General features: G+C 42.6%; 1 protein-coding gene across 1 annotated transcript in view; it reads right to left on the bottom strand.

The window, feature by feature from the left end:
* Positions 1-17,775, bottom strand: part of LOC126413078 (TNF receptor-associated factor 3) — a 68,635-nt gene that overhangs the window by 10,580 nt on the left and 40,280 nt on the right. Inside the window, exons 8-10 of the mRNA XM_050082975.1 lie at positions 17,185-17,368; positions 11,134-11,249; positions 612-767 (exon numbers count right to left, since the gene is read on the bottom strand). Of these exons, the coding sequence (XP_049938932.1) occupies positions 612-767; positions 11,134-11,249; positions 17,185-17,368 (456 nt within the window). The remainder of the gene's footprint in view (positions 1-611; positions 768-11,133; positions 11,250-17,184; positions 17,369-17,775) is intronic.

Raw genomic sequence — 17,775 nt, 5'->3', positions numbered from 1 at the left:
CCCTTCTTCAAAACAATCGTGTTTGCACGCTTTCACAATGCTATAACCACGTATGAAAACTTCAAGAAAGCGACAGTATGACACTGAACGATCGACTATTTACGTTTTGTGCAAAGGCTGACAGTAATTTTCAGTAATTTAAATAGTACGTAAGTTAATTTTATAACCAGCCGTCGTGTGGCTACGATGGGCCATTTACATGTAGGGAGCTTTCATTTTATTGGTTAAAATTCTTCATTAGTGCTATAGTTAATGATGTATAAAACATCGTAAGAGCGACTGTAATTTCTTCTGTTGACTTTGTGATCTTTGAAAATGGCTGTGGCTCATGATTCCCCCGGTTTCACTCTCGTTGTTATCTGTATGAATAATACCACACACAAGAATGTTCTGCATTGTGCAGCTACAGGAGAAATACAAAGCACGGCTCAGCCTTGCCTTAATAAAAAGTTTCATAGCTGCATGTTTGGTATTGTAAATGACTGTATTCGCAAATGGCGAGACACTTAGGAAAGACGTACAGATCCAAAATGCAGGTGGGAACTGACAGTATCGTAGAGTAAATAAAAGGAAAAGAAAACAGTTCTTCAGTGGTCTAAACTAGATCTCACCTGCTCCGAGCTGGGGGCTTGGTCCCTCAGGGTGACGGACACTTTGCGATTGAATGGCTGCGGCAGCAGGGCGTCCCAGTCTCCCGGCAGCACTTGCAAGCCCACGATCATGTTGCGGCCCTTCCAGTGGCCCACTCCATTTAGGTGAACTTCCAACTAGAATGAAACAAAATTCAGTCAGTATTTGCTGCGTGGAAAACGTCACAGTCTGTACCCGATTCACATGATGACTTCTTTCGAACTACCAGTTCATTGCTCGTTGTGCAACGTCGTACTTTCGAGTAGCTTCTAATGCCAATTTTCAATCGCGCCAGATATTGGTATTTGAAAGACATTATTATCCCGCAATTTACACATTGTAAGGTTTCTAGCTTATTTTTTGGTTTTCAAGAAAAGTGATGTAAGCTCAATTTTCTTACGATGTGCCATACTTCATATGTGTATACTGGATATTATTCAAACGTTTCACGGTTACTTTTCGTATTCAAGGAAACTCATGTGAGCTCTGTATTTTCGTTCGATGTGTCAGTTTATATCTGTATACTGAATATTTTTCAAACAGAGGTTTTCAACAGTCGTTATGTTACTTCACAGAAATTCTTAGTACAACCAGTGTAGTATGCAGTGTGGTATTTGGTTGTTAGTAGCATTGTCGTTGTTGCAGTGTTCTCAGGGAAGCTGTTGAGTGAGTCGGGTGTCGGTCATGCTACTGATAAGTCTGGAAATACATAACTGGCCATTACAATTGCTACACCAAGAAGAAATGCAGATGATAAACGGGTATTCATTGGACAAATACATTATACTCGTACTAGAACAGACAAGTGATTACATTTTTATGTAATTTGGGGTGCGTGGATCCTGAGAAATCAGTACCCAGAACAACCACCTCTGGCCGTAATAACGGCCTTGATACGCCTGGGAATTGAGTCAAACAGAGCTTGGATGGCGTCTACAGGTACAGCTGCCATTGCAGCTTCGACACGATACCACAGTCCATCGAGAGTAGAGACTGGCGTATTGTGACGAGCCAGTTGCTCGGCCACTATTAACCAGAAGTTTTCAATTGGTGAGAGATCTGGTGAATGTGCTGGCCAGGGCACCAGACGAACATTTTCTGTATCCAGAAAGGCCCGTACAGCACCTGCAACATTCGGTCATGCATTATCCTGCTAAAATGTAGGGTTTTGCAGGGATCGAATGAAGGGTAGAACCACGGGTCGCAACACATCTGAAATGTAACGTCCACTGTTCAAAGTGCTGTCAATGCGAACAAGAGGTGACCGAGACGTGTAACCAGTGGCACCCCATAACATCACGCCGGGTGATGCTCCAGTGTGGCGATGACGAATACACGCTTCCAATGTGCGTTCACCGCGATGTCGCCAAACACTTCTGCGACCATCATGATGCTGTAAACAGAAGCTGGATTCATCCGAAAAAATGACGTTTTGCCATTCGTGCACCCAGCTTCGCCGTTGAGTACACCATCGCAGGCGCTCCTGTCTGTGATGCAGCGTCAAGGGTAACCGCAGCCATGGTTTCCGAGCCGATAGTCCATGCTGTTGCAAACGTCGCCGAACTGTTCGTGCAGATGGTTGTTGTCTTGCAAACGTCCCCATCTGTTGTCTCAGGGATCGAGACGTGGCTGCACGATCTGTTACAGCCATGCTGATAAGATGCCTGTCATCTCGACTGCTAGTGATACGAGGCCGTTGGGATCCAGCACGGCGTTCCGTATTACCCTCCTGAACCCACCGATTCCATATTCTGCTAACAGCCATTGGACCTCGACCAACGCGATGCGATAAACCGCAATCGCGATAGGCTACAATCCGACTTTTATCAAAGTCGGAGACGTGATGGTACGCATTTCTCCTCCTTACACGAGGCATCACAACAACGTTTCACCAGGCAACGCCGGTCAACTGCTGTTTGTGTATGAGAAATCGGTTGGAAACTTTTCTCATGGCAGCACGTTGTAGGTGTCACCACTGGCGCCAACCTTGCGTGAATGCTCTGGAAAGCTAATCATTTGCATATCACACATCTCCTTCCTGTCGGTTAAATTTCGCGTCCGTAGCACGTCACCTTCGTGGTGTAGCGATTTTAATGGCCAGTAGTGTAGCTTGCAGAACAGAGGGATAAAGATTCAGAGGGAGTTGAATTTTGGAAATGTGATTTGGTAAAGATTAATTTGAGAAACGAACATTTTCAGGTAACGGTTTTGCTACATTGTTTGTCTGCGCGTAACTACATTTGTCGGTTCGGATTAGTTTCACTGCTCAGCCGTGAACAAATAAAGTTATCATTTCACATAGCCTGTACGCAGAAGTTACAGATTTCCACTCCTTTGCCAGTTCAATAATTAATCTCAACGCAGGCTCATATTCTTTCATAAGTAGCAATTTTTGTAAGAGTTACTGTAATTGTCAAAGAATAAGTTTCATTATTTGCAACATAGTTTTTCAAAAAAAGGTTAATTTCTTTTCAGTCATGTAACATGTTTAAATTGAACCACCATCTCCTCACGAAAGCTTCTTTCTGGTTAAGTGTATTGTAGCTTTGCACTACGCAGAACACAGTGGCTAAAGTCAAAGCTTAATCTGCTTAGAATAGCTGCACGTCATTGCCTGCACTGCACGAGCCTTCTTTTCTTTCAGGAAGTATGCTGCTAAGCTGTAATTTTATATTCATCTCTTCGAGCAATACTAAGTTTCGGTTGCCACAGGTAAGTTGCAAAAGTTCGTTAGCGCCAATTTTACATTACTGTCTGGATAATAAGATCACTCACTGTTAAGATCTGTATTTCAAAACTGTTGTCAGGCTCAGATTTAAAGGGTGTTCAGATTCCATTTCATACGCAGACAGTTATATTGTTAGTGCAGTGTTAAATATGAGTGTGTATGTTTTAATGTTGGAAATTTAGTAAGTTTGTGTACGTTTATTCAAGGGTATTTTCACACGAACATTTTTTGATTATTTATTCTTTGAAAATTCATTTTGTAATTTTATGTTGCATTTACATGAACCATGGACCTTGCCGTTGGTGGGGAGGCTTGCGTGCCTCAGCGATACAGATAGCCGTACCGTAGGTGCAACCACAACGGAGGGGTATCTGTTGAGAGGCCAGACAAACGTGTGGTTCCTGAAGAGGGGCAGCAGCCTTTTCAGTAGTTGCAAGGGCAACAGTCTCGATGATTGACTGATCTGGCCTTGTAACAATAACCAAAACGGCCTTGCTGTGCTGGTACTGCGAACGGCTGAAAGCAAGGGGAAACTACAGCCGTAATTTTTCCCGAGGGCATGCAGCTTTACTGTATGATTACATGATGATGGCGTCCTCTTGGGTAAAATATTCCGGAGGTAAAATAGTCCCCCATTCGTATCTCCGGGCGGGGACTACTCAAGAGGATGTCGTTATCAGGAGAAAGAAAACTGGCGTTCTACGGATCGGAGCGTGGAATGTCAGATCCCTTAATCGGGCAGGTAGGTTAGAAAATTTAAAAAGGGAAATGGATAGATTGAAGTTAGATATAGTGGGAATTAGTGAAGTTCGGTGGCATGAGGAACAAGACTTCTGGTCAGGTGACTACAGGGTTATAAACACAAAATCAAATAGGGGTAATGCAGGAGTAGGTTTAATAATGAATAGGAAAATAGGAATGCGGGTAAGCTACTACAAACAGCATAGTGAACGCATTATTGTGGCCAAGATAGACACGAAGCCCACACCTACTACAGTAGTACAAGTTTATATGCCAACTAGCTCTGCAGATGACGAAGAAATTGAAGAAATGTATGATGAAATAAAAGAAATTATTCAGATTGTGAAGGGAGACGAAAATTTAATAGTCATGGGTGACTGGAATTCGAGTGTAGGAAAAGGGAGAGAAGGAAACATAGTAGGTGAATATGGATTGGGGGACAGAAATGAAAGAGGAAGCCGCCTGGTAGAATTTTGCACAGAGCACAACATAATCATAACTAACACTTGGTTTAAGAATCATGAAAGAAGGTTGTATACATGGAAGAACCCTGGAGATACTAAAAGGTATCAGATAGATTATATAATGGTAAGACAGAGATTTAGGAACCAGGTTTTAAATTGTAAGACATTTCCAGGGGCAGATGTGGACTCTGACCACAATCTATTGGTTATGACCTGTAGATTAAAACTGAAGAAGCTGCAAAAAGGTGGGAATTTAAGGAGATGGGACCTGGATAAACTAAAAGAACCAGAGGTTGTACAGAGATTCAGGGAGAGCATAAGGGAGCAATTGACAGGAATGGGGGAAATAAATACAGTAGAAGAAGAATGGGTAGCTTTGAGGGATGAAGTAGTGAAGGCAGCAGAGGATCAAGTAGGTAAAAAGACGAGGGCTAGTAGAAATCCTTGGGTAACAGAAGAGATATTGAATTTATTTGATGAAAGGAGAAAATATAAAAATGCAGTAAGTGAAACAGGCAAAAAGGAATACAAACGTCTCAAAAATGAGATCGACAGGAAGTGCAAAATGGCTAAGCAGGGATGGCTAGAGGACAAATGTAAGGATGTAGAGGCCTATCTCACTAGGGGTAAGATAGATACCGCCTACAGGAAAATTAAAGAGACCTTTGGAGATAAGAGAACGACTTGTATGAATATCAAGAGCTCAGATGGAAACCCAGTTCTAAGCAAAGAAGGGAAAGCAGAAAGGTGGAAGGAGTATATAGAGGGTCTATACAAGGGCGATGTACTTGAGGACAATATTATGGAAATGGAAGAGGATGTAGATGAAGATGAAATGGGAGATACGATACTGCGTGAAGAGTTTGACAGAGCACTGAAAGACCTGAGTCGAAACAAGGCCCCCGGAGTAGACAATATTCCATTGGAACTACTGACGGCCGTGGGAGAGCCAGTCCTGACAAAACTCTACCATCTGGTGAGCAAGATGTATGAAACAGGTGAAATACCCTCAGACTTCAAGAAGAATATAATAATTCCAATCCCAAAGAAAGCAGGTGTTGACAGATGTGAAAATTACCGAACTATCAGCTTAATAAGTCACAGCTGCAAAATACTAACACGAATTCTTTACAGACGAATGGAAAAACTAGTAGAAGCCAACCTCGGGGAAGATCAGTTTGGATTCCGTAGAAACACTGGAACACGTGAGGCAATACTGACCTTACGACTTATCTTAGAAGAAAGATTAAGGAAAGGCAAACCTACGTTTCTAGCATTTGTATACTTAGAGAAAGCTTTTGACAATGTTGACTGGAATACTCTCTTTCAAATTCTAAAGGTGGCAGGGGTAAAATACAGGGAGCGAAAGGCTATTTACAATTTGTACAGAAAGCAGATGGCAGTTATAAGAGTCGAGGGACATGAAAGGGAAGCAGTGGTTGGGAAGGGAGTAAGACAGGGTTGTAGCCTCTCCCCGATGTTGTTCAATCTGTATATTGAGCAAGCAGTAAAGGAAACAAAAGAAAAATTCGGGGTAGGTATTAAAATTCATGGAGAAGAAATAAAAACTTTGAGGTTCGCCGATGACATTGTAATTCTGTCAGAGACAGCAAAGGACTTGGAAGAGCAGTTGAATGGAATGGACAGTGTCTTTAAAGGAGGATATAAGATGAACATCAACAAAAGCAAAACAAGGATAATGGAATGTAGTCTAATTAAGTCGGGTGATGCTGAGGGAATTAGATTAGGAAATGAGGCACTTAAAGTAGTAAAGGAGTTTTGCTATTTGGGGAGCAAAATAACTGATGATGGTCGAAGTAGAGAGGATTTAAAATGTAGGCTGGCAATGGCAAGGAAAGCGTTTCTGAAGAAGAGAAATCTGTTAACATCCAGTATTGATTTAAGTGTCAGGAAGTCATTTCTGAAAGTATTCGTATGGAGTGTAGCCATGTATGGAAGTGAAACATGGACGATAAATAGTCTGGACAAGAAGAGAATAGAAGCTTTCGAAATGTGGTGCTACAGAAGAATGCTGAAGATTAGATGGGTAGATCACATAACTAATGAGGAGGTATTGAATAGGATTGGGGAGGAGAGAAGTTTGTGGCACAACTTGACCAGAAGAAGGGATCGGTTGGTAGGACATGTTCTGAGGCATCAAGGGATCACCAATTTAGTATTGGAGGGCAGCGTGGAGGGTAAAAATCGTAGAGGGAGACCAAGAGATGAATACACTAAGCAGATTCAGAAGGATGTAGGTTGCAGTAGGTACTGGGAGATGAAAAAGCTTGCACAGGATAGAGTAGCATGGAGAGCTGCATCAAACCAGTCTCAGGACTGAAGACCACAACAACAACATGTTGCATTTACATTGTTAGTTTTGTGTGTTGGAACTGTAAGTCACATAATGTGACGTCACGCTTTGTTGCATTGTTCACTGCAATACGCAATGCACAATTTCACAGGACGGCTTATTTAATATAAAGTTTTACGTTTTCTTATTATTTTGGTGACTTAATTCAAATATACTTATTCAGTTTGAGATGGTTAGGCTCCTCACTTTACCAGATAAAGCTTCACAATTACAGCACTTGCATTGTTCAGATCACCACATATACGAGAAGTTTAAGATAGAAAACCAGTCCAGTCCAGGTTCAGCTCACGACAAATAAACATTATATTCAGAAAAGTGACATAGTAAGTATGAGACTTACCTGTAAATATTTTTAGTACAGACATTAGAGCACTGTATGGTGAACAGAGTGTCCTAGGAGGAACGGTCAATATTCAGGGTGGTGAAGGGAATGACCATTCGAAGGAAAAAGGTACAGTAAACATGAATCCAAAAAATTGTAATCTTAAGACGTATGAGCACATCTTCATCTTCAGTACTGTGAAACAAAACTCTTCTACTTCAAGCTTTTATCTTTCCTTATTTTGGGAGGCATAGTACGGTCAAAAACATGAGAAAATTGTCCGGGTAACAAAGGCTCAAAATGCATACTGTACCTTAAGAACTTTGAAAACTTGTTTATCTTGGATAATGTGAAACAAATCTCTTCTTCTGCGAGCTCTTTGCTTTCCATGTTTTTGGAGGTGACAGAATGGAGAATCACAAGAAAAATTTGGGATCTAAAACGAATATCTTAAGAGTTATGAGCACTTGCTCAGCAGGAGAGATGTACTTTACAGATTCGAAAATGAACAAGTGCTCATAGTTCTTAAAGTGTGCAATTTAGAGCTCATGTGTGCGGGACTTTTGTCCTTAACTTGGTCCGTACTACCATCTCTCAAAATACACAAAGCAAAGAATTTGCCTCAGATGAGATCTGTTTCACAGTATCGAAGATTAAGTGTTCATCTCTCACGAGATACGTATTTTAGAGCCCTTGTTTACTAGACTTTTTTCTTCAGATGATCGCTCCTGTCATATTCCTCAATATTAACCTCTCTTGGATCACTCTGTATACAGAGAGCCCCAGTTACATATACAACCATGAATGTTTTTTTCTCTGACTCACGATATCGCATGGCTTATAGTGTATCGGAAATGCTGGAACCGTTAATTTCCACCCACAAGCCCCAATCGCTCGCACGTCATGTCCTACTCGCTGTGGATTAGATATTTCTCGAAAAATCCGACCTCTACAATGTTCCGAGATCCTAAACAGCCCGCTTTCCTCACTTTGTCAGCGTATCAAAATTTTAGAAACGCATGAATTATGAGCAAAAGTAGTAACGCCCGGGCATTATAAAGGAAACTGTGGTATTAGTAGTTCTCATCTGGCAACTACGTTCCACAGAAAGCAATACCGTTGTTACTTTCTTCTCTACATATTGAACGACTTTCGAAAAAGCATGCAGTCAGCATACCAGGTCATCAGGGCATGAATATAAGAAATAACTTTTTACAGTTTTGCATTTCAAGTGTTGTCCATCATCAGAATAACAGAGATGAAATTGACATTGGGTATCGTGTAATGTGGCATTTATCGTAGTAAGTTGTACGATACATGTCACTTGACACGATAGTCTGTATCAGGTTTTTCTCTCTTGTATTCTGATGATGGGCTAAGCCCGAAAAGGGAAAAAGTAAAAAGTTTTAATAAGTTGACCCAAGTTATTAGCGGCCGTCAAACACTGACAAGAACTCGTTTAGTTTTTCATATAATGGTTCCAGGTACCCTGCGCGGCCGCAAGTTAAGTATAGGAAATCTCCGCCATTGCTCTCCAACCATATGAGGATGACGCGGTCATGGTCCGTATCGGTTATGAGTCACCTCTCATCCCTATGATTTTTCAATAGTCCAAAGGAATGAAAACTATTGCCTCCATGTGCAGCACATTGTTGCATTTCATTGGGTGGGAGGACTGAAGAATACTTGCAGTTGCTCCGAATAGATAGGCAAAGATTTCTATCTTTACGGCACATTAAAGAAGCAAATCAGTGGTGAGTAGTTCACAATGAATGGTGACTTTGAATATCTAATGACATAGCTCCCAGAACGGAAGCAGAAACGTAAGTAAACGTCTGTGTCTTGGGAAGCATAAGGTATTAATACGAGAATGCAGCCCTTCTCGGTGAATTTAATGGATGATATGTTCTCGAGTTAACAGCCAAGTCATGACGTCTTATTGTCGCAATATTTCGATGAGGTTTTTATTCGTCATCTTCAGGCGATGTGTTGGGTTCCCGTTCAGTTCGTTCCTTCGTAGCGGCTGGACCGCGGACTCCTTTGCCGAGGGCCCAACAGATGTGCCAGTCTTGTCCCTTTGGAAGAGATAAAGAAGAGCTCCCACTCCACTCTGCGACACTCCTGGAACACACTCGGACCTCTAGCTAAACGCCAACAGGTACCACCATCCAGCACAACACACATCTGTGCTCACAAAGTCTTCGCATAGCGCGAGGCATACGCTGCAAGGAAAGTCTGACTATCGAGTTACAGCATATGAGCGAAAGCTTCTGCAGAATTGCTACTCGGAGACACAAATAATATGGGCTTTCCAGTCAAGCAAAGAAAAGATCAATCGAGAAATGGAAAACAAGCGCTTGGTCTCCTGCTGTATACACGGCCGGCCGCAGCCAAGACTGCCACAGTAACGGATAATCACGATTAAAATCAAGAAAATGCTTCGATCAGTCAAAGACCAATTACGACTAAGGGCATTTGACATCTACAGAATTAGTTGCGAGTGTGGCGCGTAGCACATCGGTCAGACGGAGCTTTGCATCTCGCAGCGCTGTTCGGAACAGGTCCGTTCATCTCGGCCAAATCAGAAACGTTTGCAGTGGCAGAGCATCAACGAGGCACACATTTTGGCTCTTGAACAGACGAAGACGCTGTGCCGCACCAATGGATTGTGGGATTGGGTCATCAAAGAGGCAGAGGAAATACGAGTACATGACAATTTTGTCAACCGGAACAACGATTTCCACTTGTTTTCCGCGTGGGCAGTGGCGTTAGCGATGTCAGGAAGATCCTGGTGTGATAGTGGTGGAGCAAGCGGTCGTAATAAACAGTCAGCACCAGGACTCGACGGCCGGACCTCGGTCCATCCTCCACAGCAGCAGTCGCGACATCACCCGTTGGGTCCTCGGCAGAGCAGTCACCGTTCCAGCGGCTATATAGGAACGAACTGTACACGAATGCGACACTTCACCTGAAGAAGACGAGTAGGAAACTCGTCGAAACGTTGCGACAACACGACGCAGCTGATAAACCGAGACCGAAGAAATTTTCTTCAGTTAAGGAACTGATCTTGGGACAGGAATGGTTAGTATACGACACTGCGTCAACACAAATACTTTGGGATGAAGTATGACTTCAAGAGCTGTCGTTGCGTTATCCTCATACGACTGGAACATTCCTGAACGTCTAAAATATTTATTTTATTTAGAAAACAACTAGACATCAGAGCGACTGATTAAGATATTCTGAATGATATCTGAGAACATTTCTAACGCAGTTACTAGAACAGAAAAACTGTTTCGTCAGTTTCTGGTGAGTGACCCTTTGAGCAGATCGCATGACCTAGAAAATACTAAAGCTGATATATTTCAGCGCGTATAATATCGTAATTTTCAGACACGTAACGGCTACACTACACGTATTAAATGCCTTCCGTGCGAACTTTAACCACCATATCTATTATCATTCCCTGATATGTGACTGTATCTTCATGTTGACAAACATTCCGACCATTGCTTCTAGTAAGCTTCGTCAGGGTCGTAAAATTAAGGTACTCCACCCTCCTGATAGCCATTTATAACAAAATCCAAAACATTGACCAGAGTAACATCATGGCGTACATCAACTCCCAGAAACATTTTATTGTGAAATTATTATTGGGATTTAAAACGCCATTCACAAAGAGTTCAGATTTGTAGCACTGGTCTGCATGAACATAGATTGAGTTGAGGCATTGTTCCCAGGTTTGCTAAAGGAGCGTTGACAAATTTCCCGTTAACTGAAGAAGGCACCTGAATAAAAATGACCGAATAAGAATTTTTGCTATTCTATTGTCTAGAACGGTTTGCTTAATGGCTCCATATAAAGTACTTCTTACCCTTAACTTGTGTCCGAACTGTTGGCTGAAAAATATAGGGCTATGAAGAACGGTATCATGCTCCTTGGCGTCTGCCATTTTCTGGTCGAAGTCCGTTATTTTCCATAGGAGGCGACCTGAAAAAATTATAAAAGTTCACAGTTAAATATTGACATCGTTCGTTATATTTACAACTGCACATGCACAGTATGGTGTAGCGTTTTGTAACTTACTCTCAGTTTTTGCGTACATTTTAGAGCATTATCCTTGTGCGAGGTGACTTTCTCGTGTAATATAGACTAGTGGTAGCGCAACAGCAAAACTCAGATTGCACCCAGTGACTTTTCCAGTTAGTGTCAATGTTGCTTGCGATAGAAACGATAAAATGTTGATTAAACAGACAGGGACTGCCTTTGTTGGGTACGGATAGAGGGGGAATTGGCCACTTTGTGTAATCAGTTGGTAGTTGGAATTGGCTGCTTTCTGTAAACAGCTGGTTGTTGGAATTTGCCACTTTCTGTAAACCGTTGGTAGCTGCGTTGGCCACGATCGACAGGCTTCAGGTTTCTGTTCTTGGCTGTAGTGGTGTTGCGAAACATAAGACGGAAGCTTCGGCACCTCTGGAGCCTACTACGCCACCTGCGATCCCTGATTACGCAGCGCAATCCGATTCGCACGTCTCTGATGATCGACACTTGCTCAACAATCATTAGCAAACCGTAGCAGAATCGCGAGTCTCTTGGTGAGGGGGCGAAAGTAGGTACGGCCAACACAGCTGTCCTCTTACGCCTCGAGAACATAACTGAATTATTGTCATTGCTGAACACACTTCTATGCCGTACTGGATGCCTCACCTGTTGGGACCGTGGCCTATCCTCCAGAGGGGTTCGAACAAGGGAAGAGGTTAGGGGCTGCTTGTACTAGGGAGCCCCATTGTTGGTCGGGTGATGGATTCGCTTCAGGAAATAGAGGCTAGGTTGAGAAAGAGGGCCAGAATTCACTCTGCTTGTGGGCAGGGGGGATGGGGGTGGGGTTGAGGGGTGGTAGTGAGGGGGCGTGGTAGAGAAGGGGGGTGGGTGCGAGGGGGATCGTCCGAGATGTGGAAGAGGTTCCGCCGGCAGTGATCTGGATGCACTCGGTTGAAAATCGTGACTCATGTTGGCAAGAATGACGTCTGTAGCGTACATTCAGAATCCATCCTTGGTTTCTAAAGGAAGATGGTAGATTTAGTGAAGACAGCTAATCTCACCCACAGGCTGAAAGCAGAGATATCGTTTTGTAGCATTTTTCTCAGAATCGATCGTGCTCTGGTTCGGAGCAAAGCAGAAGGACTAAATCAGAGGCTCAGACGATTCAGCGACAGTATCGCATACAAATTTCCCGGATGAAAACGTAGGACGTAACGTATCAAGGCAGGAGTGCACTACACGCAGGAAATGGGTAGCGGATTAAGTATGGCGTCCACATGTGAGGTTTTTAGGATAGAGAACCCCCTTCACAGGTCCAATAAGGCTCGTCCGAGTTCAGACTGAGTAGCAGTCACCGTACTGGATCGAAGAAGAAGACATTAATCTAGTATTAGTTAACTTGAGGGGCGTCTGTGAAAAGGTCCCGGAACTAATGTCTCTTATTAATGTTATCGGTGCTGACATAGTAATAGGGAGAGAAATCTCGGTGACACCATACGTCGGTAGGAATGAAATTATAATCAGCACTGGAATGTATATCACAAAGGTATGGTGGTAGAGGTGTGTTTATAGAAATAAAAAATACTACAGTACGTAGTGAGATTAGAACAAATTCCGAATCGCAAGTAATTTGGGTAATGATAAGTGTTAAAGGTGGTCATCGGATGCTTTTACAGACCCGCTACCTCTGCAGCAATAGTGGCGGAACATCTGAGGGGAAAACTGGAGAATATTTTACGCAAATGTCTTGATTATGTTACAGTTTTAGGTGGAGATTTTAACTTACCAACTATAGATTGCGACAGACAGTACGAACAGGAAGTCGCATGAAACTGTTCGATATGTCTTTTCCGAAAATTATCTTGAGCAGTTAATCAGGGAACCGACATCTTTGGCCTTCTGATCACAGACAGACCCGAATTTTTCTACTCACCGTAGATAAGGGAATCGGTGATCATAAGGCCGATACTACATCATTAAATACGGTTGTAGTTATGAATACAAACAAAGGCAGAAAGACCTTTCTGTTTAGCAACAGCGACGAGCGACAGATTTCATGTCCGGCACTGACAATGTTGAGCGTCAATGTACAAAGTCAAGAGCAAAATGCAATACACCTTAAACACGTATGTCCAGAGAAAATTTCTGAGGGACGGAAATGGCCCGCCGTGGTTCGGCAGCCACGTTAGAAAACTGCTACGAAAACAAAGACAGTTTCACGTCTCCGCAAACAAGCACAGATTCCTTTCTCTGCTGACGGAGAAATGAGTAATTCCTTTCCTAACAGCAAAATCAGCACTTTATCAAATCTAATAGTGAGATTATTAACTGGCGCCTCGCCAACAATGTCTTACAACGCTATCCAACGATGTGGGCCCTCACAACACTCACCAGAGGGTCCTCCCGCCACGCAGTTCTCAGTTGAGAGCAAACCTCACCTCGTTAGCGATCGCTCTCCATACAGCCAATCACTGCGCCTATTACAAACATAATACCTCACACTCTTCGGGTCAAGAAGCTGTCAGCCACCTGCCTTCAGGCCATACTCAGTTCAGTGAAAACTTCTAAAACACGGTCTGACACTAGACAATCAATTTAAAAAGCCGTTGGCGTCTTCACATTCAACACGCCTGCGAATTGGGGCCAGTTCTATTTATTTTCGCCGCCTGGGATTGCAAGAGCGGTGAAAGACAATGGGATAAGATAGCTGATGCATTAGAGGACGAAGGAAATCACTTAAGCTGGCAATGGTGAGAGTGCTCTATCAGTATGAGATATACAGAATGCTCCAGGATGTATGGTCAGTATCCGGCAATATAAAAGAAACGATCATTCGAAGCAAGAAGTTCTACTAAAATAGGCTGCAAATGTATACCACTAAAGCTAATAACTGCGATACTGTCAAATAAACTTTTGTTACAAGGTCTTTGCTTCTCGTATTTTGGGAGGTAAATGCTTTTCAGAAGGTCGTACCTATAGCATTATTTGCTAGTGTCAACAATAAGATGTAAACAGCAAAATGCCATGGTCATGTGGTTCATAGTGCACATATAAAAATAGTGTGGAGCTACAGTAGTTGTGATTCAGTCTTGTATGACTGACATTTCACCAGACTTAATTGATCTCAGTCACTTCAAGGCAGAGACTTTATTTAGAAATGTTTCTTAAGTTTGTGACAGTTAAGCTCCCGAGAAAGAAAATGGAAGGTTCATTTTCTTTTCAGTAAATCTATTATTCACGTTAACCCTGAGCGTCAATTTTCCAACGTCTGAAGTAGGCTGACAGTTGTGACAAGGACAAACATAATTCACCAGCTCAATGCCACCACTGGCTCCAGCATCACCACTCACAGTTTCGTCCCATAGATTGGCGCAATGGATACACATTTTTCGTCGGTCCGTTTCCACCATCGGCTCCAACGTCTCCTCTCAACAAATTGTCCATCAATTGCAATGGCAATAAAAATTTGTTGTAGTTAAGAGAAGTCACAGGTGACCACTTAAAGTGTATAATCATAATATTTTGCAACGAGGATCACCGTATGCTCACTTTTTCTCCAGTCCTTGGCGATGGCTTCCAATGACTTATTCCATCATTCGGTATCGAAGATCAGCAATTATTGTTTCGTCCGAACATTGGCGAGGGCTTACTTCTCCCCATCTGTGACGGCTTCCACGTTTTTCTATCACCATTGGTGACAACTTCAAGGATTTCGTTCCATCACTGGCGACAGCTTCAAACTACCCCGAGGAACCTTATTAGCATGTTTCGGAAAGCAATATTAAGTAATGTAACTATGAATATACTGCAACCATTACGTTTCGTTGGCGTGGAGATGTGACGACAAGGATTAGATAATTACAGCGAAATTGGGCAACCATTCTTCTCACTCTCCATGGAACGGGAAAAAGCGCTAATAACAGCTATAATCCAAAGTACCCTCTGCTGTATGAATATCAAGAGCTCAGATGGAAACCCAGTTCTAAGCAAAGAAGGGAAGGCAGAAAGGTGGAAGGAGTATATAGAGGGTTTATACAAGGGCGATGTACTTGAGGACAATATTATGGAAATGGAAGAGGACGTAGATGAAGACGAAATGGGAGATAAGATACTGCGTGAAGAGTTTGACATAGCACTGAAAGACCTCAGTCGTAACAAGGCCCCGGGAGTAGACAGCATTCCATTAGAATTACTGATGGCCTTGGGAGAGCCAGTCATGACAAAACTCTACCATCTGGTGAGCAAGATGTATGAGACAGGCGAAATACCCCCAGACTTCAAGAAGAATATAATAATTCCAATTCCAAAGAAAGCAGGTGTTGACAAATGTGAAAATTACCGAACTATCAGTTTAATAAGTCACAGCTGCAAAATACTAACGCGAATTCTTTACAGACGAATGGAAAAACTGGTAGAAGCGGACCTCGGGGTCGATCAGTTTGGATTCCGTAGAAATGTTGGAACACGTGAGGCAATACTAACTTTACGACTTATCTTAGAAGAAAGATTAAGAAAAGGCAAACCTACGTTTCTAGCATTTGTAGACTTAGAGAAAGCTTTTGACAATGTTAACTGGAATACTCTCTTTCAAATTCTGAAGGTGGCAGGGGTAAAATACAGGGAGCGAAAGGCTATTTACAATTTGTACAGAAACCAGATGGCAGTTATAAGAGTCGAGGGGCATGAAAGGAAAGCAGTGGTTGGGAAAGGAGTAAGACAGGGTTGTAGCCTCTCCCCGATGTTATTCAATCTGTATATTGAGCAAGCAGTAAAGGAAACAAAAGCAAAATTCGGAGTAGGTATTAAAATCCATGGAGAAGAAGTAAAAACTTTGAGGTTCACCGATGACATTGTAATTCTGTCAGAGACAGCAAAGGACTTGGAAGAGTAGTTGAACGGAATGGACAGTGTCTTGAAAGGAGGGTATAAGATGAACATCAACAAAAGCAAAACGAGGATAATGGAATGTAGTCAAATTAAATCGGGTGATGCTGAGCGAATTAGATTAGGAAATGAGACACTTAAAGTAGTAAAGGAGTTTTGCTATTTGGGGAGCAAAATAACTGATGATGGCCGAAGTAGAGAGGATATAAAATGTAGACTGGCAATGGGAAGGAAAGCGTTTCTGAAGAAGAGAAATTTGTTAACATCGAGTATAGATTTAAGTGTCAGGAAGTCGTTTCTGAAAGTATTTGTATGGAGTGTAGCCATGTATGGAAGTGAAACATGGACGATAACTAGTTTGGACAAGAAGAGAATAGAAGCTTTCGAAATGTGGTGCTGCAGAAGAATGCTGAAGATAAGGTGGGTAGACCACGTAACTAATGAGGAGGTATTGAATAGGATTGGGGAGAAGAGATGTTTGTGGCACAACTTGACTAGAAGAAGGGATCGGTTGGTAGGACATGTTTTGAGGCATCAAGGAATCACAAATTTAGCATTGGAGGGCAGCGTGGAGGGTAAGAATCGTAGAGGGAGACCAAGAGATGAATACACTAAGCAGATTCAGACGGATGTAGGTTGCAGTAAGTACTGGGAGATGAAGAAGCTTGCACAGGATAGAGTAGCATGGAGAGCTGCATCAAACCAGTCTCAGGACTGAAGGCCACAACAACAACAACAACCCTCTGCTGTGCACTACCCAGTGATTTACTGAGTATTGATGTAGATACGGCTGTAGCTATAGAAGGAGCAGTAGGGCTGTCAGCTGCTGACAGAGACTTGATATACAAACCATATATGATGCAGTACCTGCGTAGATATTGGAATTGTTGGCACAAGGATGGTAACAGCTTCAATCCAGTCGAAAGACTGATAACTGAAAAGACCTAATAACTGAAAAGAACAAAAAAAATGTCGTTAGGGGTAGACGGGCATTGAGTACCTGGCACCTGGACTGCGTGCCTGAGGTCCTGCTGCTGGACCAGCTGCTGGTCCATGTCGGCCACCCTGGAGGCCAGTGAGGCCACCCTGTTCTCCAGCCGCTCCAGCCGCGCCTCTTGGTCGCCCCAGACGCCGCTCAACGCCACGTTCTCCTCTTCCATACGTTTTTTCAGCGCCTGTAGTTCCTGTAAATCCAAATGACACGACGCTGTGAGGGATATTAATGAAACAATTACTGGTTTAATAATAACCTGACTACATTAGCTTGTAGTAGTTGAAAAGAGATAAATTGTGGCTATATTTGAAGACGAAGTAGTGAAACTGGTTTGGTTATATTACATGTTTATTATGAATGATTAGGTTCATTCTGCTCCATTTTCAATATTTTATAAGAAATTTCGGTATAAACTGATGTTATGCAGATTTTGGTAGAATTGGCGTTACTAACAACAGCGTTGTTAGGACTCTTATGATATTAGAATACGTCGCGGATTCAGAATTTTAATGATGGAATGCATCTTATGAATATTTTATTATACTTGCCGACCGCTGTGGCCGAGCGGTTGTAGGCGCTTCAGTCCGGAACAACGTG

Source organism: Schistocerca serialis, chromosome 7, assembly GCF_023864345.2.
Source record: "Schistocerca serialis cubense isolate TAMUIC-IGC-003099 chromosome 7, iqSchSeri2.2, whole genome shotgun sequence".
Lineage (NCBI taxonomy): Eukaryota > Metazoa > Arthropoda > Insecta > Orthoptera > Acrididae > Schistocerca > Schistocerca serialis.
Note: the sequence above shows the minus strand (reverse complement) of the source record. Positions and strands in the feature narration are given on the sequence as shown.